The sequence below is a fragment of the Fusarium solani genome (assembly GCF_023522795.1).
Source record: "Fusarium solani strain SB1 chromosome Unknown bctg00000000, whole genome shotgun sequence".
NCBI lineage: Eukaryota > Fungi > Ascomycota > Sordariomycetes > Hypocreales > Nectriaceae > Fusarium > Fusarium solani.
In genome coordinates this window covers 2,198,970-2,222,009 of record NW_027072157.1, presented here as the reverse complement: position 1 = coordinate 2,222,009, position 23,040 = coordinate 2,198,970, and the positions used below count along the sequence as shown (strand labels likewise).

The following is a 23,040-nucleotide window of genomic DNA, read 5'->3' as shown; positions in this document are numbered from 1 at the left end:
ATGACTCTTGACACCCAGGGCTTCATCGGTGATCAAGTCTGGGATCCTCGATGAATCCATGAGTATTTCAAGGTTATTGATACACTAGAAATACAGTGAGCACCGTATGACGGTTCGTGCTTTCTCATCCAGATGTCATCATCCTGCCCAATACCGCAGATATTAAATTGAGAGAAAGTCAAAAAGATGAGAATTAATTGTTTTTAACCTATGCCTTTTCCCGTGTAGCCTAGCCGCTCAATCCCTCCAGCATTTGTAGGTAATTACTCAAAACAAATGGTCCTCAGCAACACGCTGGGACCGTGCAAAGTGGTATCATATGGAGGTATAGTAGGCCGTTTCCCGTCTAATTCATGATCCCTCACCCTCCTCCTCTTCTTCAGTTTTAGGCACCAGCCGTTCACTGCTGTCGGTTCTGATCCTGGTTCTGGTTCTGGTTCTGGTCCTGGTTCGACTCGCTTTGCTCTAGCTCTTCAATGCGGCGCTGGATCGCCGCCTTTTGGACTTGCAATGCTCTGAGCTCCTCATCCCTCGTCGTCAAATCATCGCTCAGGCGACTGTCATTGTCCGTCACGCTGGTCGAATCTGTCGCAGCCTCGTATGCAGGGGGTGGCTCTCCGTGGCGGTTCCTGTCTCTCCTGTGGTGTCCGTTGGCCGCAGCATAAAAATCGTCTCCCAATCCGCCAGTGCCATGTCTGGCACGCATAACGTCGAGCTCGTGTGCCCGCTTCTTCTCTGATCGAACCCGGTCTCTGCGGACGAGGAAGTAGGCGATCGCTCCGATAACAAATAGCACAAACACCGCGACACCAACTCCAATACCAATTCGTGCAGCCAGAGACAAGGTCTTAGCTGGCCGGTGAGGGCCAATGTCATCCTCGTCTTTAAGTCCCAATGCATCTTTGTCTCCGTCTTTGAAAAGGGCCCGAATTGTGTAGACAGCAATTGTTGCGCTGTATAGCGTGGTTGTTGAATCAGACAGAACATCGTATGAACGTGCAGTGTGGTTGTATGTGATGGGAACCGCCACCACCGTGGGCACTAATCGCTTGCACAAGTTGCCGTCCAAGGAATATGCCCTACATTGATCAGCGCGATTCATCCTACATCTACTGGAGGACTTACGATGAACAACAAACAGCTGTGGTGGTTGCATCGTCATGGGCCTCATCGGTATCTACGCGTAGCTCTGCCGTCGTCCACCCGTGAGGACATGTAGCTGGGCTGAAAACACCAGTGCGACCATCCGTGAACATGCCGTCAGGGTAACAGGATAGTGACTTGGCCCCAGGGATAGGTTCCAGGTCGAGCCACGCAACAGGACCTGTGGCGCCAGGCTCTGGCACTCTCTCTGCATCATAGGTCCATGTACAGCTGATTGGCACGGTCCAGGGAGTAGTCATTGGAGGAAATGTCTGGTAATCGTCGAGGTCATCGTCGGTTGGCGAGGGTGCCAGCACTGGAGATGTCGGGGTCGGTGTCTGGTTGGAAAGAGATACGGTTGACGAGGGAGCAGCTGATGACGAAGACGGGTCACTCGAATCGGTGCCGGAGAGAGTCAACGACTCTGCATCCTCGAGGGACGACATGATATCAAGCGGCCACGATGGATCCCCAAGCTTGTAAGAATCTGGGCCGCCAGGCCGATTCAACTACAAGCTGCACAGGCCGTGCTTTGCTTGCAGTTTACTCGGCGGTTCGGCAACAATCGCCAATCTCGTCCATCCGGGGCCTGCGGTCGATTGCTATGCTGGATGCCGCAGCGCGTGGAGCTGGCTCGTGGTGTTGGGAAGGCGACGGGCAGCGCAGAGTCGCGGCGGAGGGGCTCACGAGGCTTCACGTCAGGGCGAATGCGCAGGCGATGACAAGGTCGAGGACGGCGTCTCTGGCGAGTTGGAAGGCCATCCGGGCGGAGGATGGCAGAATATGAAGTAGGCGGATGGAATGGGGATGGACGAGGAGACAAGGAAGCAGAGCAGGGACAAGAAGGACAAGACACGACAAGAGAAGCTAAGGAACGAAAAGAGCCGGACAAGAAGAGAACTGGTCCATGCCAGCAGCGAGACGACAGGTAGCGTTGGTGTTCCCCCTTCTGAGGCCTTTGAAGTCTTGGCGAAATCTTATCACGGGTGGATGCCGAGAAACGCCAAGCCCAGCATTGCACCGATACATTGTCCACGTTGACCGCTGCGAGTCTGGGCATTTGCCGCTTGCCTGTCGTCTTGGTCGCAGCTCCGTCGGAGCATGGAGGTTTTGCTCCCACATCACGGATCCCGGCTGCGCTGCGGTACAGGTAGCTACGGCTCTGTAGTGGCGAGGGCGGCCGTCTACTCACCATCGTCAATGCACCATATATATGGACAGAGATGGTCGACGCGATGCGATGCGCTGCGCTGCGAGAAAACGCCGAGCTCTGCTCATTTTGGGGCGCCCATGACCAATCTGCCCAGGCGGGCGCTGGCCAATGCTCGTAGCGGCCGGCCAGCAAAAGCCGAGCCTTTTGGCCCCAGTGCCATGGTCTTGGCTGATGAGTCGCGGGTTTCTGGGCGACTCGGGGCCTTTGACGAGGGGGAAATGAAGCCGGCTTCGCTGTGCCGAATATGCGGTCTTGGAAGTCTTGGGAGTCTTGGAAATCATGCCCACTGAGAGCCACAGCAGAGCGACCTCGCATGCGACGACGGCATTGCAGCGAAACCGGGGACTCGGCGACGACCCATCACTTTGTCTTTCGTCATCCTGGTGATTCAAAATGGGTTCATCACCCCATCTCCGGGGAACAGGCAGTTGTAGGATCTCAAGAAGCGCAACTCGGCACAGGCAGAGAGGTCAGCGCCGAGCAAACCACAACACGGGCGAGGTTGCACCGCCCAGTGTAGGACGAGGACACAAAAGAGAGGCGAGAGTGGACGGTAGCAAGAAGATGACAGGAGGGGATGCGAGCCGGTTGTCTTGGCTGGGCTTGCTCGCTTCTTTATTCCAACCAACAGAGAAAGAGAAGGAAAAGACAAAAGAAGCGGGCAAGGGGAACAAAGTTGCTCGGTAGCCCGGTTGGCTGATGTCTTGCGGTGGATGGGCAAACTGTCTGAGTTGACGGCAGGCCGATAAGGTTATGGTGGTACCAGGGTACTTGGCGCGAATAGGGTCATTCAGGTCAAAATGCGGTGCTGGTCTTGGTACGCATCCCACCCGCAAACTTGCGCCGTGTATCCGGACCCATACAGCATTGGCAAAGCAAATTCACAACTCTTGCCCCTCTCCCTTTGCTTCTTTCTAAGGTTGAAACGTGGATGGGCTCATGGATCATAGAGGTCAAGTCTTGGACGTCTTGGGTCGCGGGCATGCAACGTAAGGTCGCGCCGTTCCGGCACCGAAAACCGGACAGGGATGTATCGGAGCTCGGGCCACCTGCATTCCCCACACATATGATGCAAGCCTTCAGCGAAACCGGAACCTCGGCGTACCCTTTTTCCGGCTTCCATTCTCAAGAATTCGCTTCCCCGGTTTTTGAAATCACACAGGTCATCTCAAGGTCACATGACATGAGGGGTGAAGGGCACGAAAACCCTACTGCCAGAATTTTGGCTCCAATTCGTACCCTGCTGCCCCCAAGCGACTCAACAACCGCCTTCAAAGTCGACTCCATCCCGGCCCATCCATATTCGCTCTTCGGTAGATCAGCGAATTCAATCAACACAACACCGCGATCATGGCTGACGAATACGTACGTGTGCCCTCGATTCCTCTCCCTCTCGTCAACCGCCGCGCCGCCGCCGTCGCGCTCACCCGCCACCGCTCGCCGACAATGCAAAACGGATATGGAATTTGACTGACTTGTGCCTGGTTGATAGAACGCTGAGGAGGCCGCCGAGCTCAAGAAGAAGAGAGCCTTCCGAAAGTTCTCCTACCGAGGAATCGACCTTGACCAGTATGTTGATACCACGACCCTGCGCTCCCCCGCTCGACCATGGAAATGACTGCATCTTTGGATAAAGGGCAAGGGACCTGCACAGAACGACTCATGCTGATATCTGCTCCCTCCCAACAGGCTCCTCGACCTCTCCTCCGACCAGCTCCGCGATGTTGTCCACGCTCGCGCCCGCCGCAGGATCAACCGTGGCCTGAAGCGCCGCCCCATGGGCCTCATCAAGAAGCTCCGAAAGGCCAAGCAGGAGGCCAAGCCCAACGAGAAGCCCGACCTCGTCAAGACCCACCTCCGAGACATGATTGTCGTCCCCGAGATGATTGGTAGCGTTATTGGTATCTACTCCGGCAAGGAGTTCAACCAGGTCGAGATCAAGCCTGAGATGGTTGGTCACTACCTGGCTGAGTTCTCCATCTCATAGTACGTTTCCCGATCACTTGTGCAAAATCGCAAACGCTGACCCTCCCCCAGCAAGCCTGTCAAGCACGGTAGGCCCGGTATTGGTGCCACGCACTCTTCTCGTTTCATTCCCCTCAAGTAAGAAGGTTGCGGTGCGGTCTTGGGTGGTTTCTGCATTCACGGACATTTATGGGCGAAAAGGACTGGTTCTGGTAGATGGGCAACGCATCTATCAAAGTTGCTGATGACAATGGGTACCACGAAAGTACAATAAAGGAGCATTGTCCGCTTGATGACTACCCTTGACTATCGCTGATGTTTCATAATCTGGTGACGCTTGTCTCATTCTGTCTTTCCGTGGTTTTCCTTGGTCGTCTGCCAAACTTGCTGCCCATCTCGTGAACATTCAAATTCGAACTCAGGTTACATCACACATCACCTCAGATACCCCAACCCCCAACGTCTCCGAGACGGACGGGACCACCAAATCCATCGTCAGGGCCGAACCATCTACCTACCCTCCGAAGTCTCTGTCCGAAGCGCTGGCCCCTCGTCTGGGGTTGTTGTTGGCATTGTGAGGCATTCTGTTGCTGGTCTTCATGAGGCTGTTGCTGGTCTGCTTGAGGTTGTTGCTGGTGTTCCTCAGCAGGTTGTTGCTGGTCTTCTGGGGGTTGCTGCTGGTCGTGTGCAGGTTGTTGGTGGTGGTCAGCTGGGGGTTGCTGCTGGTCTTGTACGAGATGTTGCTGACTCTCTTGGGGTTGCTGTTGTGGGGGATTTCGCTGTTGGGGATTCACATGTGTGTCTCGCCGTTGATTCTCAGATCTCTTGTGTGTCCACTTTGTGCCACACACAAGACAGGGAGGGTGCCTTTTCTTGTAGTTGATGAGGATCTGCTCGCCCGCACTGACAGGCCTGAGGAGCCTGACGGACATGTAGTTCGGGTCATCAGATTCGACCCAAGCCTTTGCATTGGCGCATCTACCACAGGCATGGTTGATGTGTGATGCGATTTTGCAGATGTGGACTCTACTCCCGCCCGTGTCTGCGAAGGCATATGTCTTGACAAAGCCCTCCAGTTGCTGGCGCTGGCTCTCTGACAAGCCTGCCCGAGTGCTCAGCCCGCGCAGGCCGGCAAATGCATCTTGGAGCTCATCACGAGTTGGTCCGTCCAACGTGGTCCATGCAAGGGCAGTTCTTTGATTACGTCGCCAATACCAACGAGGTTTTTCGCAGGAAAATAGCGGGGTCTCATGGATAATCCGACGGCCTGCAGCCATGTTGAGATGTGCACAAACGCCGCGCCGTGGGTCAGGGTTGTCGATGGCGTTGCGGACCTCGACGGCATCCAAGTTCTCTTGCGGGGGTTCTTCCACGGCGGTGGCTGTGGATTTGGAAGTGGCACCTGAGTCTGTTGTCAGCTCTGTGAACATGCCAAGGTATCATATGCAATGCTTCCACATGTATAGCTAAACTGTCTTGCTCCGAGGGGTGCAAGAAAGCAGGTAGGCACACATTCAAACAGGGCAAGTCTCTGGATCGATAACGTACCTGAACCGAGAGTGTTTTCTGGAGCTAGGGGTACCGGCTGTATGCTTGGGGGACTCCCTGATCCATGTCGTGAAGAAGTTCCTGCATCACTATGAGCTGAAAGTCCAATAATTGACCTACAGTGCTATCCCAGTTCCAGGATGAAGAGTGTACAACATACCATGAGCATCCCTTGGCGAGGAAGAACGTGCAAGATGGAACGCATCCGTTAGATCACGGCTTGGAGGGTTGTTCATGTCTCCCGCAGGGTCACTAGACTCCAAAGGACGGAACAATCCGTGCTCTGCCGTTTGAGAAGCCTCCGGTTGCGACTGTGGAGAGGAAGCTGGATCTCTGTGAGCAAGACGTCGAGCACAAAGGGTTCGCATGTGGGCAGCATACCAGGAACGCTGGCTCTATCATGAGATCCATCACCGAGGTCGGTCAACGAGGTAAGCCTATCAACGTCAGCGTCGTAGAGAGAACCCGAAACCAGGGGGTCATACTGTGTTCTCTTTTCAGCTGCCATGATTGATTCTGTGGGACTTGAGTGGACAGTAAATGCTCGGTGGGCGGTTGAGTGAGTAGTGATTCTCTTAATGAATAACTAGTGATGTGGACGATGAACGACTGATGGAATCCAAGATGTTGAGTGTTGAAGAGGAGAAAGGGAGAAGATTTCGCTCTGGGAAGAAGAGGCCATGACTATAGCCAGGTGCATGTCGTAGCTGCCATCCCTTAGATCCAAGTTAGCTGGCTCAGGAGCCAACGTGATCTCAAGCGGACGGAAGGCATCATCGTACGGGAGTAGGTTCGACCGCAGTCATCAGTATTGGAATCATCGAGGACACTTGCCGTCTGAAATGGAGGAAGGAGCAACAACGTCGACACACGACAAATAAGTAGTTGCGAAGTGAGCAGTTGTTCCTGACTGAATGAGAACTGAATTCATGTGTGCCGGTCCACGTTCTAATGTACATCCCCTCATTCCTGCTTCTGGGCGGCCAGCTTCTTCGCTTTCCGCTCCTCCTCCTCGAGGTGCTTTTGTCGGAAGTGCTCGACAACGTAGTCCATGTTGGCAAGATGGCCAGCCTGGTTGTTTCGGGGAGAGTAGGACTGAATGGCCCTGCCTCTTTTGTTAGCAATTGTTGAATGTGACTTCTCTCCTCCCTGTTGCTCGTCGTCGAAGAGTAGGGGCAGGAGGGGATGACGAACTCGGGGTATGTGACATCGACGAATCGGTGCTTGTTTCCGCCGTTCTCAAAGAGGTTTCGGTCGAAGCCAGCCTGTTCCATGGCCTTGGTGTGTAGAGCGTTGATCTCCTCCCAGTCCTTGGCGCGCGACTGGTACTTGTCGATGAGGCTGAGGAAGACAGACTTGTCACCTTCCTTGGGGACGAACTGGTAGATGAGAACGGTGCCGAAGAAGGCGCCGACGGTGAGGAGAGATCCGGTCTAGAAGTGCAGGTCAGGTCAGCATGTGAGATTGCCATTGGCCCCATCCGGGAAGCGCGCGGGAACTGTGGACGACGTGATGGCGGCGTTGCGGGTGTTTTGACGTACGCTGAACGACTCGTTGACCTCGGCGGGCTTGTGGTGGCCGTGGGCCTCGGAAGCGTAGGTCCGCGCTGTCCGCTGCAGCTGTCGGGCCACGCAGGCTGCCCTCTGTCGTGCGGCGAACATGTTGGGCGGGATGGAAGGCGTTCAATTGAGCGATTGATCGTGTGTTCCTCGTGGGAAGAAGCCGCATCCAAATCCACCGGATGAGGTTGTCGCCGGTCCGCGGGTTCATCCCGGTTACGTAAGACAGCTGCACAGCCGTTGGCCAATCATGTCTCGGAAGTTGGTAATTTAGCTGTTTAGCACCAAGATGGGTCAAGAATCAACAACGTCGAGGTAAACAGACATCAAGGAAGTTGCACTATTTTCTATCGCGGTAATTACATGGAATGAACGGGCTTCAGTAGAGGTGATTCCTCTTTCACACATAGAAGCCTATGGTTTGCAGCTCAGTACCTGATGAACCTGGCCCTACCAGTCCACACAATGCTCTTACAAGCTCTTCAGTGAGCGCTAGCTTCAACGTCTTGTTCCATCAACACCCAGGGAAATCAAAACTGTATTTCTATCGATACTGACTATCTCCGAGAAAGTTGCGACTCATCAATTCAAGCTAGCTCGTTGCTTCACTTCATACGTCACAATCCGCCGACGACGATGGCTGACTTGAGCAGCCCACTCCTTTCCGTCCTACCCGAGTTGGGCCTGTCCAAAAACCAGGTTATAACTGAAGTTTCTCCTCTTGATTAGTCCACAATACGGGCGCCTTTATCTCCTCAAATTTCGGATCGTCTCGATGGGTCGTGACGTATTCATCAAGCCAATCTCCTTGGCTTCAGCCAAGTGGCTGAGGTGAGCCAGGTGGTGTAAAAACACCGAGGTGGATTCATATTTGGGCGTGGATGAGATAATTCTTTTTCTCGATGAGATATTATGGCCTTTTATATGGATTTAAAAGGCCATGGGCCGGCAGAATGGCCATAGACCGTCGGGTCCAAGGACACATCTCAAGCATCATGGCAAAAACGGTATTCATCACTGGTGCGAATTCTGGTGTTGGTTTGGCTGCAGCCAAGCTGTTTCTCTCGAAAGGCTGGAACGTTGCAGCTACAGCCCGAGATACGTCTTCCCCAGCCCTCCAAGCGTTGGACGAGGGATCGGGATCTCTCCTTGTCCAGTACCTTGATTTGTCCAAGGCCCAGACCTTTGGGCCAGCCATCGCGGGAGCTACCGGAAAGTTTGGCCAGATCGACGTCCTTGTCAACAATGCAGGATACGGCCAATACGGCGTCTTGGAGCAACTGGACATTGATGCCATCCGGGACAACTTTGAAGTCAACGTTTTCGGTATGGTGCTGTTACAATCCGCATCATGGCGGAGGGCTGCATGCTGACGAGTGAATAGGGACCATGGGCCTCATCAAGGAATTCATCCCTCACATGCGCGCGACAAGTCAGGTAGACTCACCTTCCCGTATCATCTATGTTGGGTCAGGCGGAGGGCATTTTGGGCTGCCACTCATCGGACCCTATGGAGCCAGCAAAGCAGCCATGAACATTTTCATGGAGTCGCTGGTGTACGAGATGGAGGGTGTGAACCCCCCTATCTGGGTGAAGCTGGTCTGTCCACATGGCGGCATCAGCGAGACCAACTTTGGGCAGACGTCGATGCAGATGGCAGGATTGGACAAGATGACGCCAGAGATCAAGGAGAGATACGGCGCCTTTGTCGAGAGGACGCTCCAGCGGTTCGGCGCCATGCGGGGCCAGAGCATGGCGGCGTCGGAGGCTGCCATGACGATTTGGACGGCGGCTACGGAGGATTCGACAAAGCTGAGATACTTTGTTGGGCCTCGCGACGGGGGAAGAACCTCGAGCGCAGGATGCAGGGTGGTGAGGCTGGGGAGGACGCTGACGAGGTGGACAAGAGATACATGGATGGGATGAGAGGCACGTTTCTGTGAAACGTGATCGAGATGGTGCCCTCTGGAACGGAGAGTATATTCAGCCGACCACAATTGGTATCATTGCCGATCCTGTTTGAGGGCGCGCATATTGTATGTACATTTTCAGCGCCCAGCCGGCGTCCCCTGTCTCACATCATCCCGTTTGTTTGACGGTCAGCAAGGGACAGACATGTATGATTCAGCTCGGTGATGAGATGGATAGGCAGACAGTTGCCAGCGTTTGGCCAGAGATAAGCCGCCCCGATGATCGAGCCGTGGCGTGAGAAGTGGTACAGAGAGACTTGATTGTGATGAAGCCGTTGCCAAACAAAGCGGGAAGCCGTCAAAGCTCCGGGCAAGCCCAATTGACCCTGACCCAGTCGGAGGTGTTCCCCGCGATTAGAGCTCGGGTGATAGAGGAACAGAGGGGCTTGGAGAGACGGGCCGGGACGCGTGTCGTCATGAGCGTGTCTACATTCGATCCAACACCATCCATAACTACTGTACTGTACCTGGGCGCCGGACATACCGTGCCCTGGGGCTGGCTTATCTCGTCGCTGTGCCTCCCCTCAAAGCAGCGGCAGCCAGCGCCTCATCGGGCCTAATGGCAATGGCATGCCCCAGTGAGAGTCCTTGCAGGAGGTCCATAGCCTCAAGGTAAATTCCGTCCAGTGCTAGAGCGAGGTACTTTTTAACCCTTTTCGCGGCTGGCGTAATGCGGGGAAGGTTCCAATGGTCACAAATGCATCATCTTGGCATCCCACACATTCTCTCTTTCGCACGCCTTTGAACAACAACAAACACCTCGACCGATCAAATCACATTCTCCGTGACAGGACAGCCTTAGGTTAGCCACTCCCGCCGCGCCTACTGTACAGTGCCGTATGGTACATGCCTACAGTAGCAGTGAGGCCAGCAAATTCGCTGGCCCTCTCACACCCACTTATTCCCATGCCTACCGGCCGCTTGTCCGTGTTGGTGATTCTCTGCCTCATCTTGGCTCCTTGTGCTCTTCTTCCCCCTGGCTCCAAGCCCAGGTGAAACGGTCAGATGATGGCTTTGTGTGGTGACACACGCTCCCTCCCAAGGCGTCTCGACTCCCCTTTTTTTTACCCTTTGAAAAGGTAATTTACCTGGGTTGACACTGTACTGTTGGTAGTCTCTTTCAGACTGCTCTGCGTCATGTAGCAGTCACTTGTACGTGCGTTTCTTTGCCCCCAAACAGTCCTGAACCTTGACTTGTCTGCGGGACATTAAAAGGAACGGCAAAGCCCCCTTGGCTTGAGGAAGTCGCCTCTTTATTTGCGCCTTGGTCAGATAAGGCTGTTGTTCTTCTTTCTATCCATCCATACATGCCTGGCAAACGCATATAAGCCTCTCACATCGACAACGATTGCCACTGCGCCCCAGGATGCTTACGTTGTCACTGCAGCGAGGCCTCTTTCTATCTGTGCTACAAAACAACTAAACAATCAGGAGTTCAACACTTTTTGAAGCCCAGCTTCTACTACTATTTACCTATCCCTCACTGCCTACCTACCTAGCCTCTTCTCCCCCATCTCTACCTTCTCCACTACCATCCCTCCTCTCCACGACACCACACCTAGGCACCAGACTACACATCTACTACCTTCAACATGTGTCATACCGTAATCGCTCAGCGGATGTGCAAGGTCTGCCACCGTAGCCTCGGCGAGACGGTCATCGACTTCACCCGCTGCGCTCGTAAATGCTCGAGCCCCTTCTACTGCCTCACACCCGAACCTCAGATGGAGCTATGTAACGTCTGTACCGCGACAGCGACCCTTTCTACACCGGTACTCGCACAGCAGGCCATCGAGGACACGTCCACAGCCGCAGCCGTCGCCGCTGCTGCTGCTGCTGCCTCGGCCGGCACGAGTCTCTACGAGAGTCCCTTCGCCAAGGCGGCGACGTATCCTGGCCCAGCAGTCACTCGTCATACTGCTGCCCATTGAGTTTTGGACGCGCCAAGATGCAATGGGTCGGGTCTGCGTGTAAGAGAGGCAAAGGGAAATTGAAATGACGAAACGAACGAGCATGTAAATTGGACATACCAAGGGAAATTCAACCTGGAAAGGGAAAGGGAACAAAGGCGCAAGAGGACAATGACAATATGGGAATCAATGGATGCTTTGCTTTACCTGTAGTGTCACCCAAAGACACTTGATGACACGAGGTCCCGGCGAGGACCGCTCTACTGGTACAAAGACCACTGGAATTGGTCGTGATAGGTACCCAGAGCCAAGAGATGATGGTCTCAAGGGGGACACGGTCGTTGCAAGTACAGTACATAGTTGGCAAATTGAATTGCGATGAGAAAAGAAGAAAAGAAAATGCAAAGATCAACCTGATTCCTTGTAATTGATGGAAGAACTAATGCCATTAAGCGGGCGGTCAAGCTGGTTGACCCGCCGTAAATCCAGCAGCCAACACTTTTTTTCGGCGAGACGTTCTCCTCTGGCGTGTGCTCCAGCTGCTAGTAACGCTACGGACGCACGCATCATGTGCATTTGCTTCACCTTGTTTTCGCTCAGGGCACCCAGCTCAGCTCTACACGGCCATGTGTGTTCCAGACAATCAACGCTGAACAACAACCAACGCGACTCAAAACGTGCGCGAGCAACCTCCCGGGCACTCATACGCGGCCCGACTGTCGTACAGCCTTCGTCCTCATGACTCGGAGAGGGCTGCTGTAGTTACTTGTCTACAGTGGCGGGGAGGACCAGAGCCGCCTGCGGAGAGACAACCTCAGCTCGGTCAAGGATTCATGGATGGACGGGATGCAGTACCAAAGCGGATTCCGCCGCGAATCTCGGAGAGGGAAAAGGCGGGAAATAAACATTTCGGTCAATGACAAGAGCAAAAGCCTGTGGCCACTACGGTACGGACACAATCGCCCATGACATGAGCACTTGCCCGTCCATGGTTCACGGACCAGGAACTGGTATAACTACCTGCCCAAGCCGACCTCGTGTGGATTTTTGAATCCTACATCTTCACTCTCTTATCCTCTGGGAATACCTTCATTAACGACCTCTCCTGTGGCTCTTAAATCCCTGGTTGGGAACCCTATGGTCACGCGAGTCATGATGGCTTCAACACGATTGGCCAAGCCCTCGGTCGAGGCTGCTCAATCTTCATGCCTCAACCAGTGCTCTTCAGCAGAACTTGTGTATCCTGGAATTCCCTCTCACTCCCTCGATATGACCTCGCTCTACGGAGTCGTTCAGCAGGGGAACAAGATCGATGCCGTGGCCCTAGGGGATGTCTGGGCGTTCCACATTCAGGGCATCGACGAAGTTGTGGGCTACATGAAGGACGACGTCCAACGAGACATGATATGGGATGAGAACTTTACCATGAACCAAGACACACGGACTATCCTTCTCAACCCGAAGATTCAGGCGGTAGAGAGCATTGCGACTGCATGTTGCAGAGTCTTCTCGAACCTATGTCTCCTGAACCGCGGGCGGTTCAACAACTGCATTGACCGTTGGCTCGCTAAGGATGTGCCACGGCGAGAATTCCAACCTCTACATGTTGCCGATAGCACACGGCAAGATCTCGCCATTCCCCTACCTATCCGAGGGCTGTTCGGGGTTGTCACGGTGGGAGTCCACCTCAACGTCTACACCGTCAAGCAGGTGGACGGCAGGGAGAGCATCGACCGCATTTGGGTCTCGCATCGGGCCAAGGGTGTTAATGTTAGCTACTCGGGTATGCTGGATCAGGTTGTCGCAGGCGGCATGGATCCAACTGATCGAGTATCGGGAGTCTTGTCCCCGTGCGTCACCCTGAAACGAGAGGCACGGGAAGAGGCGGGCTTGTATATCGACCTCAACACCAGAGAGGTCTTTGTGGGTCAAGAGGATGGCACTACGAGGCTGGTTGGCTCGGTTGAACAGGCTCCTGCCATCACCTTCTATGACTGCAAGGACCATAATGCAGGTCTCATGAACGAAGGTCATCTGGAGCCTGGAGTTCGCTTCGTGTACGATCTCAGAGTCGACACAAGCTTTCAGCCGCACGCCGAGGAGCGTGGTATTGAAAGGTTTGAGGCTCTTTCGGTGGACGAGGTCAAGCAGAGCCTCCATTCTCTAAAATGGAAACCTAACTGTGGGCTGGTCATGGTTGACTTTATGGTCCGCAAGGGGCTTGTCTCGGAGGCAGACGACGCCAGACTGGGAGACATCATGACAGGACTACGACGGCCACTCCCATTCAAGTTCGCACAAGATGAATTTCGGGTTTTAGACGGTTGGTAGGGGTTATCAAAATGGCGTTTTGGGTGGCCTCTTTGGATATAACGGTTTGGGGGATACAGAAAATGCTTAGAGCAAAAGTCTCGGTTGTATTCATGGCCACGCATTTTGGCTAGGCCCGGTAAGAGGTAAAGATAATGATAAGGTGCCTTCTCTTGATACATTCCTACACAACGTTGCTTGCCTCCTCTGCGATTCTTCCCAGGTCAGCCATGCCATGAACCTCAAGCTCCTTGCCATGGACCTTGATTGGGGCCGAAGGCAGAAGCGTGAAGCAGACACGAGCCACCTCAGTGCCCGAGTTCTTCCAGGCATGGTTGGTCCCCCTCTGAATGATGATATCGCCTCTCCGGAAGGTTCTGGTGGCGCCGTTGTCGAGGACACAGTCAACCTCACCCTCAATGACAACGCCATAGTCGATGCTAGCGGTTCGGTGCATGACGGCCGGGAAGCCGAGCCAGAAGTCGACGACTCGGAGGGTGGATCCGGACTCCGGGGCGAGATCCTTCTCATAAGGGTGCTCCCAATAAGCCTTGAGGTCGTTTCCGCTGTTGAGGTCATGGGAGTTGTCCGGGTGGATGTACGATGAGTGGATAGAGAAGCCGCCGCTGCGCTGCTCCTCGACCTCGAGGGGAACGGATTCGTCCCAGATAGCGTTTCCCTCGGCATCGTGGGTGGTGATGTATCGCTTGACGGGAGGGAGGGGCTTAGGCTGAGAAGACATTGTGAAGCGGTTGTTGTTGGTTCTGAACTTGGGCGTAGTGTGTTCTGTGTGAGATGCTTGGTTTTTGTAACTTGTTGGTTTATTGCGGCTCTTGTGGGTTTATTTCTGGTTCTTACATCTCTGTATTCGTAGAAGAACACTTGCTCTTTATAGTTGTCCAGAATCCCATCTCGAGGAACTACATTCTACCAATGTGAAGTCATGGTGACATGAACAGCCAACCAATAGGACGTCAAATTGGGCGGTGGATGTCAATGGACGGACCAATTGCGCTCTTTCGTTTCCTCCATTTGTTACATTAGTCAACATCAAATCCTCCGCCCAAGGTCCATCATCTGAAGCCATCGCGAGCATTACACATCACCAAGTTCCGTGGAGTTTGCACGGGACTTTGGTGGTGTTTCGAGATTGGGTAAGCATGTGCATCACTAAGCGAGAAGGGGGCAGGGGTATCCACAGACTGATCCCGCGTCTGTTTCCGGATTCGGATGAGGTGCCTGCCCGTTCCGGGGTTCCATCGTGTTTCAGCAGGTACGTACCGTACCGGGGCCCCTCGCTAAACGTCCCATTTTACCTTCACGCCAAGGGAGGGGGGAAAATTGGCAAGGCTGAAACTGCGATGTGCCAAGGAAATGAGGAATTGTGTAGGGCCATCAAGGGTTTCGTTTGTCAGGCTCGGCAAGCCCGTGGAGACCTTGATGACTTGTTGTTCCTCGTGATAAAAGAGGCATGGGGTGCTGGTCAAACTGTCAGCCTGTCCTGTCACCGCAAGTTGATCAAGCAAGATAACCCGGCAGAGTGAGTCCCTGGACTGGCTGGCCTAGTCTGCCTTGTTGCTAAGTGGGCGCATGAGACTATCGACGAGGCTTTCCGGTAACGTCCAACCAGGCCGGTCAAGACCCTAGATAAGTGTGAACAGTCGAGATGGCAAATAGGATACGTATTTGGTCGCCTCGAGGTGACAAGGAGTTCCAACAGATGCCGGAAAATGCTTCAAGATGTGATTATCGTAAAGTGGGAGGAAGTGCTGAGCTTGTTCATAGGGCTTGTCTGTCGCTTCAACGATTTACCAGGTTCATAACTCCACCAACGTACGACCAGCATTGTACCTTATTCAGCCGCTGGAATACAACAAGCCCAATGCTGACGACTGCCAATACAGGTAAAACCACAACGTTTGAGAATCACCGAGAAATTAATACCGACATGTCCGTGAATAACGTCAAGCCCACGGATCACCATCAGTTGTAGGGTAGATGCACTTTATCCAGCCCCACATAAAATGGGCAAGTGAATGTGGAATTCAGATGCACCTTCCCCCGGTTCAATGTCCATGGATAAGATCCATGCATCGGCTCTCCACAGCCCCCATTCCAAGTCCACATCACTTGAATCCTTCATCGCCCACTCAAGTCCTTCGCCTGCATCAATTTCATGCGGTCAACCAGCCAACCCGTGGATGGCTGCCGTGGACAAGCTGCCGACGCCCGCCCACCATCAAATTTCCCCTCGCCCCTGCCCTGCCAGTTCCGCCTCTCCAAGCTACACTGGGGCGGGAAAGTCCGCCCTACGGTTTCATCAGGGCCCAAATCGACTCAGACGCCATCGGGTCAACTGTGCCCCGAGCCGCCAGGCAGTGTCAGCTTTTAGCGGCGGACCGGCTCAAGGAGCTTTGCGATTTTGGGCTCCTTGCCCATGCCTTTGGGATATGAGCAATCAGCCAGCAATCCCTCGCCCGTGAATGCATGGTTTTGCTGTCTCGGACGGCGGGCCACTGTCGTCCACACGTTGTCTCGGCAGCGCTCGTGTTGTCCACCTAGAGTCTTCAGCGGTGAAGATGCTGACCAAAGTACAACGGTGAGGCTGCTTGGGCCGCACATAGCAGTTTAGCAGCGAAAACCAACACTGGGAGGAGCAACAAGGTCGGCTACCCGCACCACGAATCCATGCCCTGGAGCTGTGCTACTTGACCGATAAAATCCGTGCTGCCTCGATTAGGTACGATCAGCAAAATCACTGCAGCCGGGCGACAACAAATGAACAGGGGACGCCTGTTAGTCTGTGAGTCGACATCAAGTGCAAGGAGAACGGGAGGCTGCGCTGCCTCGCTGCGAGGATATGGATCAGAGCAAACGGCGCGCTATGCAAACCCTCGTAAACGGGAACCAATGTCGGTCCTGGGCTGAGAAACAATCTGCTGCCGCTGGTAGACCGAGCATGATGGTGGAGAGACGGAATATGAGGGGTGGGCGGCCGACAAAGTAAGCAGCGACCAATCGCTCACCCGCATCAGAGACGGCCTCCTCAAGCAATATTAGCTATTATTGACATTGATTTGATTGTAGGGGAAGCGCATGGACAATGTTTTGACTCCAAACGCACGGGAACAGTTGCATCACAGGGTCGAAAATTTGCACACGGATACACTCTCGTCACTGACCAGAGCAGCGACGTGAAATGCTTGACTGACACGATACGACACGACACAGTACCGGAAAAGTGAGCAACATGGAGGGCATCCAAAAATGGCACCCTTCAAATCGATCGTTGGCGGCCCCCTTGAGCTCGTTCCAGAACGCAGCCTCATGCGCCTCCTCAAGAGAACAAGCCCAAGCAACGGGCAGCGGCAAAGACCTGGCCTGGGCCATACTCGAGGATGGCGCAGCCCTCCAGGAACAGCAGGCATATCTTTACGTACTGCCCACCTGCCGATGTCCGCTACTCCGCTGCATCACTTGGCATGTCCAACATGATCGAGGTCTTGGTCGCCGAGGGGTACCTCGCTGGGCTGAGCCCTGGAGGGTGTCGGTGCTCGTCAAATGAGAGATACAGTCAGCAAGCCCCATCGCCGAACAGCGGAGTTGTCAACAGCTCCACCGGATGCTGCTCTCTCCGTTGACGATACTTCGTTTGCAAGAGACCATGGAGGCTCAGATGAGATGGCTAAGGTACACAATGTCAACGGCAAGCATCGCCATGACCGTATTGCATCGGCAGAAGGTACTTTCCCCGCCATGAGTCTATCTCCATTGTCTAATAGTGGAACAGCAACGTTGAGATTCGCAGAACCATGTGAGCTGGTTGAGCTGTTTTTTTTCTGGGTCGACTCTCGCAGAGGCCCGGGAGACGGTGGTCTATTCTCAGTCCAGAGCTCCAATGAGGACGGCTGGCTTTTCAGCTCTAGACGCTAAGGCTGCTGGCGCCAATAAATGTCACCCAGCAGCGCCACTCTGCTAGGATTAGAGCAGGGCTAGCAGGGGCTGAGGCGCCCAATTCGAACACCCACGAGTCCCCTGTGGCCATTGAACCTTCCGCTAGGCTGGTCCGGGGTCCCTGTATCACTCTGGCACCACATGTACTGGGCTGGGCTGCACTCAAGGCGCCGCGCCGCCTACGGAGGGCTGCTCATGTACGAAGGGCCCGGCAACCTTCCTAGGCAGAGTCAGAGAGAGACAAGCCAAAGAGAGAGAAACAAAACCCCCGTTGATCCCTGCTCTGCCGCACCTCTGGTTTCTGGAATCTGCACATCTCGCTCACCTGCTTGTCGTGACCCTCTGCCAAAGCGTCCCGCTTGAATCAGTGTCGGACAGCTTCAACATATCGCGGAGGAAGGGACTCACTCACACCAAGGATCGGCGGACCCCTATTCACTGCTGTCAGCCCGACGACAATAATTGCAATTGCTGAGTGAGAGGAACTCGGAAGAGAGGGAGGAAAGCTTCACCCAACACATCGCCAACTCGAAACCCAAACCGGAGCTTGGAGAAGCTATACAGGTTCAGCGCAATGTATCGCTCCGCTGCCCTTTTGGCTCTGGGAGCCCTTGGCTCACCTGCCACCGCCGCCTGGCTCAAGCCGGCTGCCGATTCCACGCTCGATGCTCCAGTACAGACGGGCCACCTGGGCCCAGATGCTGGCGAGGACCACCAGATGGCCATTGGATGGTCGCCTGTCCCTACCAACGCGCCCAGACTCGCTGGTGCCATGGATATGCGCTTCGCTCTGGGCAAGCGAGCTGAGTTGTCCCAGACCTGCGGTTGGGGTTCACTAGGAAGTGAGTTGACACCATTCAAAACCAACTGAGTTCTATTCGAAGGCGACTAGACCAGCGTCTATGTATGGAGCGCTGGCGAGATATCCAAGCGCTTCACCTCGAATGAGATACACCAGAGCGTCTAACCCAGTCACCTAGACCAAGTTATTAACATATCATTTTCGCAGACTCCTTCACCTGCGTTTCTAGTGACGCTTCTTGCGCTTCTGATGCCGGATACGTTGGCTGCTGTGAGACTGGACGATCTTGCAACGCGATCAAGACAAAGTGTATCGACTATGAGGCTTCTTCGGCTGGTGATTGCGACATCCTCGACGACTTCCAGACCATGTGCTGGTACGTTTGATTCATATGCTTGGCAATTCGGCCAAGGTACTACCACTTTGTATGGCTCTTTGCTAACTAACACGAACAGTGGCTCCTCTGCATTCCCCGCCTGCTATACCCTGACTGGAACGAGCAAGGGCGAGTCGTTTACAGTCCTAGCCTGCTCTGTCACCTCGGGCACTGGAAGCCTGTTCTTCTCGGACCCCTTGGCTACCACCAACAGCGATAATGAGTCTACCGCGACCGACGACGAATCGAGCACCACCGACGACGCGAGCGATTCTACTGCGTCTGGTACCGCTACTGGAACTGACACCTCGGACGTTACTGTCACGGTCGACCCATCTCCCTCGCAGACCACGGACGGAGGCGACAGCGGTGGCGGCACCAATGTCGGTGCTATTGCTGGTGGCACTGTCGGTGGTGTTGCCGCTCTTGGTCTTGTTGGTCTCGCTGGCTTCCTTCTGTTCCGTCGCCGCAACAAGAAGACGACTCCCGGAACGACTCCTCCCTCCAACGGCACCCCTCCCGTGGCTCCCGCTATGGCCCAGACTCAGAACCCCCAGAACCCTCAAAGCCCCGGCCCCAGCTTTGTCCCTTCATCGCCGTCCAACGCTGCCTACCCATCAGGTGTGCCCTCCAACTTCCAGCCCGGCTACCAACAGCCCTACGACCCCAATGCGGCTGCCGCCTACGGCCAGCAGGCTTACTCTCCTCCCCCTCAAAACTATGGTGGCTACGCCCAATCGCAGCAGGGCTTCCAGAACCAGTATCCCCAGCAGCAAGGTTATGGCCAGCAGGGCCAGTACCCCGCTCAGTACGGTGCCGGTGGTTACCAGCCTGCCCAGTCCACTTCGCCTCCTCCTGGTGGCATCACACCCAGCCCCGGTCCCAAGGAGGGCGAGCCTGGTTTCGCTGGACACAACACACATTCCCCTGCGCCCCAGCAGCATGAGGCTCAGGAGCTGCCTGCCGTCAATCCCATCGGTAACGAGAACAACCGCGCTGAGCTTGGTTAGGAGCCTCGCCACTGGTATCATGGGAGCGAAGAGGGTTTCTTTTTACGTCAAGAGGTGGAATTTCAAAGGTGACTGATAAGAGTTGGTTGCCTTTCTGGGAAGACGAGGGAATGGAACATGAAGGCAAGACAAGCTGAATGGATTGCATGGTTATTAATTGCATGAATTTGTATTATACCTCGTTTCTAGCGCGGTCGTATCTGGGGTTGTTTAGTTCATGAGGACCCAATATTATAATGCCCAATATCCCAGTCAATATCCCATCCAATATCCCGGATCGTCAATCTATCTCGCAACCAACCAACAACCAACAACTATAACCAACAATCATAGACTTGTCATTTTTCATCCCATGTCGTTTTCATCCAATCTCTCTTTGCCTCAGAGCCTCATGCGGGTCTATGCTTCGCCACTATCCAACTGCTCCCCAACAGCCTGCTTCCACCACTGCTCCCAGTCGAGAACCTTGCGGCCGAGCCTCGCTTCCTCGGCGGCAAACACCATAGCATGGCTTCGTAGAACCTCGTCGAGAGTGCAGCCGATAAACTCGTCCTGAGCCCGAGGTGCCCCCCAACCGTGGTTCTTGACGCGATCGCATGCCATGACAAATTGGCGCGTGAGGCCCAAGTCACCGCCGCCATGGCCGTGGTCCTCGATGCCCGGGCGGTATGTGTGCGTCTTGCCCGTGTTGAAGTCCTCGACGACGATCTTGGCTGAGTCGGCGTAGATCTCGCCGTGCTCCCCGTAGATGTTGGAGTAGCGCTGGCAGATCTTTTTGGTCTGGGCGACCATGTGGAAGGTTGCCATCTTGGCTGGCTTGTTGGACTCTGGCCATGTGATGGTGACGACCTGGTCGTCGCAGACATCGTTGTCAGACTCAAAGACGCATCGGCCGAACCAGTTGCGGGACTTGACCTCTGACTCAGGGGTCGACTTGTCGTAGTCGTCCTTGAGGGCTTGGGTCAGGACCTCCTCCTTGGCTATCTGGGAGGGGTAGTCCTCGATGTCGTGGACGACGACGCTGATAGGCCATCTCGTGTTGCCCGCTCCTAGGCCGTTGAGCTTGGGGCCGAGGTAGATGTTCTTGGCTGAGAACTTGCAGCCCTCGTCTCCCAGGGGGCACTTTGTGCAGTTGGTGGCATCTCCCGCGGCCTTGGGCTTGCGGCTCTTCTTGAAGAATTGGAGGCTGCCAGATGAAGAGACGGTTTCAGGGAGGTGAGGTTCTCCTTGTCCTGCCTTCTCAGGGGAGCAAAGCAGCCATAGTAGAAGGTCGATGTCATGACAACTCTTGGTTAGCAGCGAGGGCGCCGTAGTCTTCTCGCTGCGCCAGTTGCCCCTGACATACGAGTGTGTAAAGTGCCACCAGCCCACGGGCTCGGTGTGGACGACGCTCAAGACGTCGCCAATAACGCGCTCCTCGAGGAGCAGTCTGCGCAGCATCATGTTGTGCGGGCTATATCGCAAGACGTGACCGATAGAGAAGACCTTGGAAGCCCGAGAGGGACGAAGAGCCTTGTACATGTCAAGGCAGTCCTGAAGAGAACAGGCAAGGGGCTTCTCGCACATGATGTGCAGCCCAAGGGGTGCCAAGCCGACAACGACTTCGCGATGCATCTCGTCCAAGACACAGACAAAGGCCCCGTCCACACCCTCAGGGACGTTCTCCTCACCTGCAGCAGCCCTCCTCCGCCGGTCCTGCTCATACCCGAGAAAGTCTCGCCAGTCCAGGAACGACTGGCCCTCCCCGGGGTCACCGTCACCCCAGATGTGGCGGCGGCCGAGGGTTTCTCGCTTGAACTTGAGGGGCTCTGCGACAGCGGCGACGACACCGTTGGTGACGCTGTCGATGGCCTCTGCGTAGTTGCGGCCTCGCGAGCCGGCGCCGATGATAAGGAAGCGAGGAGGGGTATCCGACATGTCGGGCTTTGGGGGAGGTATGACACGGAATGAAGACTGCTCTGGGACGGTCTCTTGCTTTTCGGATGTTGTAAGCTTGGAGATCATTTTCTTTATTGAAGCCATTGTAAATGAGAATGTAGATTCGTAGATGGTTTGTGAGTCGAGTATGCCGTTTAATATAAGTTGAGGTTGTTGAGTTTAAACGTCTGCCTTGTGAGTGAGAATGGACTTATGCAAGCCTCTGACACCTGACTTTTTGATAGTTGTATCTAGGCAACAGTCGCAGGCAGACAAAATACGTTCGATAGTGATAATTGGGACATGCAATCTGCAATGGCTTGCTTCATAAACGGTCGTATCTCTCGAGTTGAGCTGTCAACAACATCCGGCAGTTGGTGAGATGGCATCAAACAAGCCAATGAGGGGTCGCGAATTAGAATACGCAACGTTCCAGCGCGTTGGTTTGACGCTGGATCACGGGGGTTGGAAGCGGATGCAGTCGCTGTTAGTGGGCTCTGCTATGCTCCACTGCTGCAAGCTCATCCACTACTAGCGACTGAAGCCTTGGAGGTTACATGCAACCGTCCACATCCAGAAGAAGAGAAGAGAAAACCTCGAATTATGGCCACGGTAGAAGGTCAGGCTGATAACCAGCCCAAGAGCGCCAGCGATGATCCCCTCGTCTGGATCGACTGTGAGGTACGTTTCGAGTTCAACGTTGCACTCGGTGGCTGCAGATGAACTGCCGCCAGTGGTGAATTTCATGCTCACATGCCTCACTTAGATGACGGGTCTCGACCAGGACAATGATGAGATCCTCGAGATCTACTGCATAATCACCACGGGCAACCTCGAGATCCTTGACGAGGAGGGCTTCCACGCAGTCGTCCACTGGCCGCAGTCCCGCCTGGACCAGATGGATGACTGGTGCACAAAGACCCACGCCGACTCTGGCCTCACCGCCGCGGTCCTGGCCTCGACCACGACGCCGGAGGAGGCGGCCTCGGCGCTGCACGAGTACGTGACGAGGTTCATCCCGGAGCGCCGCCGGGGCCTGCTGGCGGGCAACAGCGTGCACTGTGACCGGGCGTTCCTCCGCCGGGAGCCCTACGGCCGTGTGATGAAGCACCTGCACCACCGGATCCTCGACGTGAGCTCCATCAAGGAGGCGGCGAGGCGGTGGTGCGCAAAGAGGATCGTCAACAAGGTGCCCAACAAGAAGGGCCGGCACAAGGCCAGGGACGACATCCTGGAGAGCATCGAGGAGGCGAGATACTACCGGGAGGTCATTTTCCGACCGACGTTTGGTGCGGCCCCGGCTGGTAAGAACAAGGGGGCCAAGGCTGCGCATTCCTAGGCGAGATAGGTGGGTATATTATTG

General features: G+C 54.8%; 12 protein-coding genes across 12 annotated transcripts; 7 read left to right on the top strand and 5 right to left on the bottom strand.

Annotated features, from left to right (window-relative positions):
- Nucleotides 1–400: 400 nt before the first annotated feature.
- MRS44_000696 (uncharacterized protein) lies at nt 401–2,735 on the bottom strand (the record flags this gene model as incomplete). Its single annotated transcript, XM_065624161.1, has 4 exons — nt 401–1,079; nt 1,126–1,652; nt 1,691–2,642; nt 2,680–2,735. The coding sequence occupies 4 exons, from the start codon at nt 2,733–2,735 to the stop codon at nt 401–403; spliced, it is 2,214 nt and encodes a 737-aa protein (XP_065479873.1).
- A 971-nt stretch (nt 2,736–3,706) lies between these two features.
- On the top strand, nt 3,707–4,463 carry MRS44_000695 (40S ribosomal protein uS19; the record flags this gene model as incomplete). The annotated part of the gene is made up of 4 exons (XM_046283831.2): nt 3,707–3,721; nt 3,849–3,925; nt 4,046–4,342; nt 4,394–4,463. 4 exons carry the CDS (start codon nt 3,707–3,709, stop codon nt 4,461–4,463), a joined length of 459 nt encoding a protein of 152 aa, XP_046138590.1.
- Nucleotides 4,464–4,761: 298 nt separating this feature from the next.
- Nucleotides 4,762–6,377, bottom strand: MRS44_000694 (uncharacterized protein; the record flags this gene model as incomplete). The annotated part of the gene is made up of 3 exons (XM_065624160.1): nt 4,762–5,723; nt 6,030–6,194; nt 6,251–6,377. The coding sequence occupies 3 exons, from the start codon at nt 6,375–6,377 to the stop codon at nt 4,762–4,764; spliced, it is 1,254 nt and encodes a 417-aa protein (XP_065479872.1).
- A 455-nt stretch (nt 6,378–6,832) lies between these two features.
- Nucleotides 6,833–7,530, bottom strand: MRS44_000693 (uncharacterized protein; the record flags this gene model as incomplete). The annotated part of the gene is made up of 3 exons (XM_046273443.1): nt 6,833–6,974; nt 7,064–7,302; nt 7,411–7,530. 3 exons carry the CDS (start codon nt 7,528–7,530, stop codon nt 6,833–6,835), a joined length of 501 nt encoding a protein of 166 aa, XP_046138588.1.
- Nucleotides 7,531–8,423: 893 nt separating this feature from the next.
- MRS44_000692 (uncharacterized protein) lies at nt 8,424–9,354 on the top strand (the record flags this gene model as incomplete). The annotated part of the gene is made up of 2 exons (XM_046280675.2): nt 8,424–8,754; nt 8,813–9,354. 2 exons carry the CDS (start codon nt 8,424–8,426, stop codon nt 9,352–9,354), a joined length of 873 nt encoding a protein of 290 aa, XP_046138587.2.
- A 1,636-nt stretch (nt 9,355–10,990) lies between these two features.
- On the top strand, nt 10,991–11,329 carry MRS44_000691 (uncharacterized protein; the record flags this gene model as incomplete). The annotated part of the gene is made up of 1 exon (XM_046267467.2): nt 10,991–11,329. The coding sequence occupies one exon, from the start codon at nt 10,991–10,993 to the stop codon at nt 11,327–11,329; it is 339 nt and encodes a 112-aa protein (XP_046138586.1).
- Nucleotides 11,330–12,463: 1,134 nt separating this feature from the next.
- Nucleotides 12,464–13,639, top strand: MRS44_000690 (uncharacterized protein; the record flags this gene model as incomplete). The annotated part of the gene is made up of 1 exon (XM_046274970.2): nt 12,464–13,639. The coding sequence occupies one exon, from the start codon at nt 12,464–12,466 to the stop codon at nt 13,637–13,639; it is 1,176 nt and encodes a 391-aa protein (XP_046138585.2).
- Nucleotides 13,640–13,802: 163 nt separating this feature from the next.
- MRS44_000689 (uncharacterized protein) lies at nt 13,803–14,360 on the bottom strand (the record flags this gene model as incomplete). Its single annotated transcript, XM_046274969.2, has 1 exon — nt 13,803–14,360. The coding sequence occupies one exon, from the start codon at nt 14,358–14,360 to the stop codon at nt 13,803–13,805; it is 558 nt and encodes a 185-aa protein (XP_046138584.2).
- Nucleotides 14,361–16,868: 2,508 nt separating this feature from the next.
- MRS44_000688 (uncharacterized protein) lies at nt 16,869–17,551 on the top strand (the record flags this gene model as incomplete). Its single annotated transcript, XM_065624158.1, has 2 exons — nt 16,869–17,054; nt 17,162–17,551. 2 exons carry the CDS (start codon nt 16,869–16,871, stop codon nt 17,549–17,551), a joined length of 576 nt encoding a protein of 191 aa, XP_065479871.1.
- A 595-nt stretch (nt 17,552–18,146) lies between these two features.
- MRS44_000687 (uncharacterized protein) lies at nt 18,147–19,760 on the top strand (the record flags this gene model as incomplete). Its single annotated transcript, XM_046267465.2, has 3 exons — nt 18,147–18,414; nt 18,582–18,750; nt 18,830–19,760. 3 exons carry the CDS (start codon nt 18,147–18,149, stop codon nt 19,758–19,760), a joined length of 1,368 nt encoding a protein of 455 aa, XP_046138582.2.
- A 399-nt stretch (nt 19,761–20,159) lies between these two features.
- On the bottom strand, nt 20,160–21,782 carry MRS44_000686 (uncharacterized protein; the record flags this gene model as incomplete). The annotated part of the gene is made up of 1 exon (XM_046274968.2): nt 20,160–21,782. One exon carries the CDS (start codon nt 21,780–21,782, stop codon nt 20,160–20,162), a length of 1,623 nt encoding a protein of 540 aa, XP_046138581.2.
- A 498-nt stretch (nt 21,783–22,280) lies between these two features.
- On the top strand, nt 22,281–23,016 carry MRS44_000685 (uncharacterized protein; the record flags this gene model as incomplete). Its single annotated transcript, XM_065624157.1, has 2 exons — nt 22,281–22,358; nt 22,444–23,016. 2 exons carry the CDS (start codon nt 22,281–22,283, stop codon nt 23,014–23,016), a joined length of 651 nt encoding a protein of 216 aa, XP_065479870.1.
- Nucleotides 23,017–23,040: the final 24 nt, after the last annotated feature.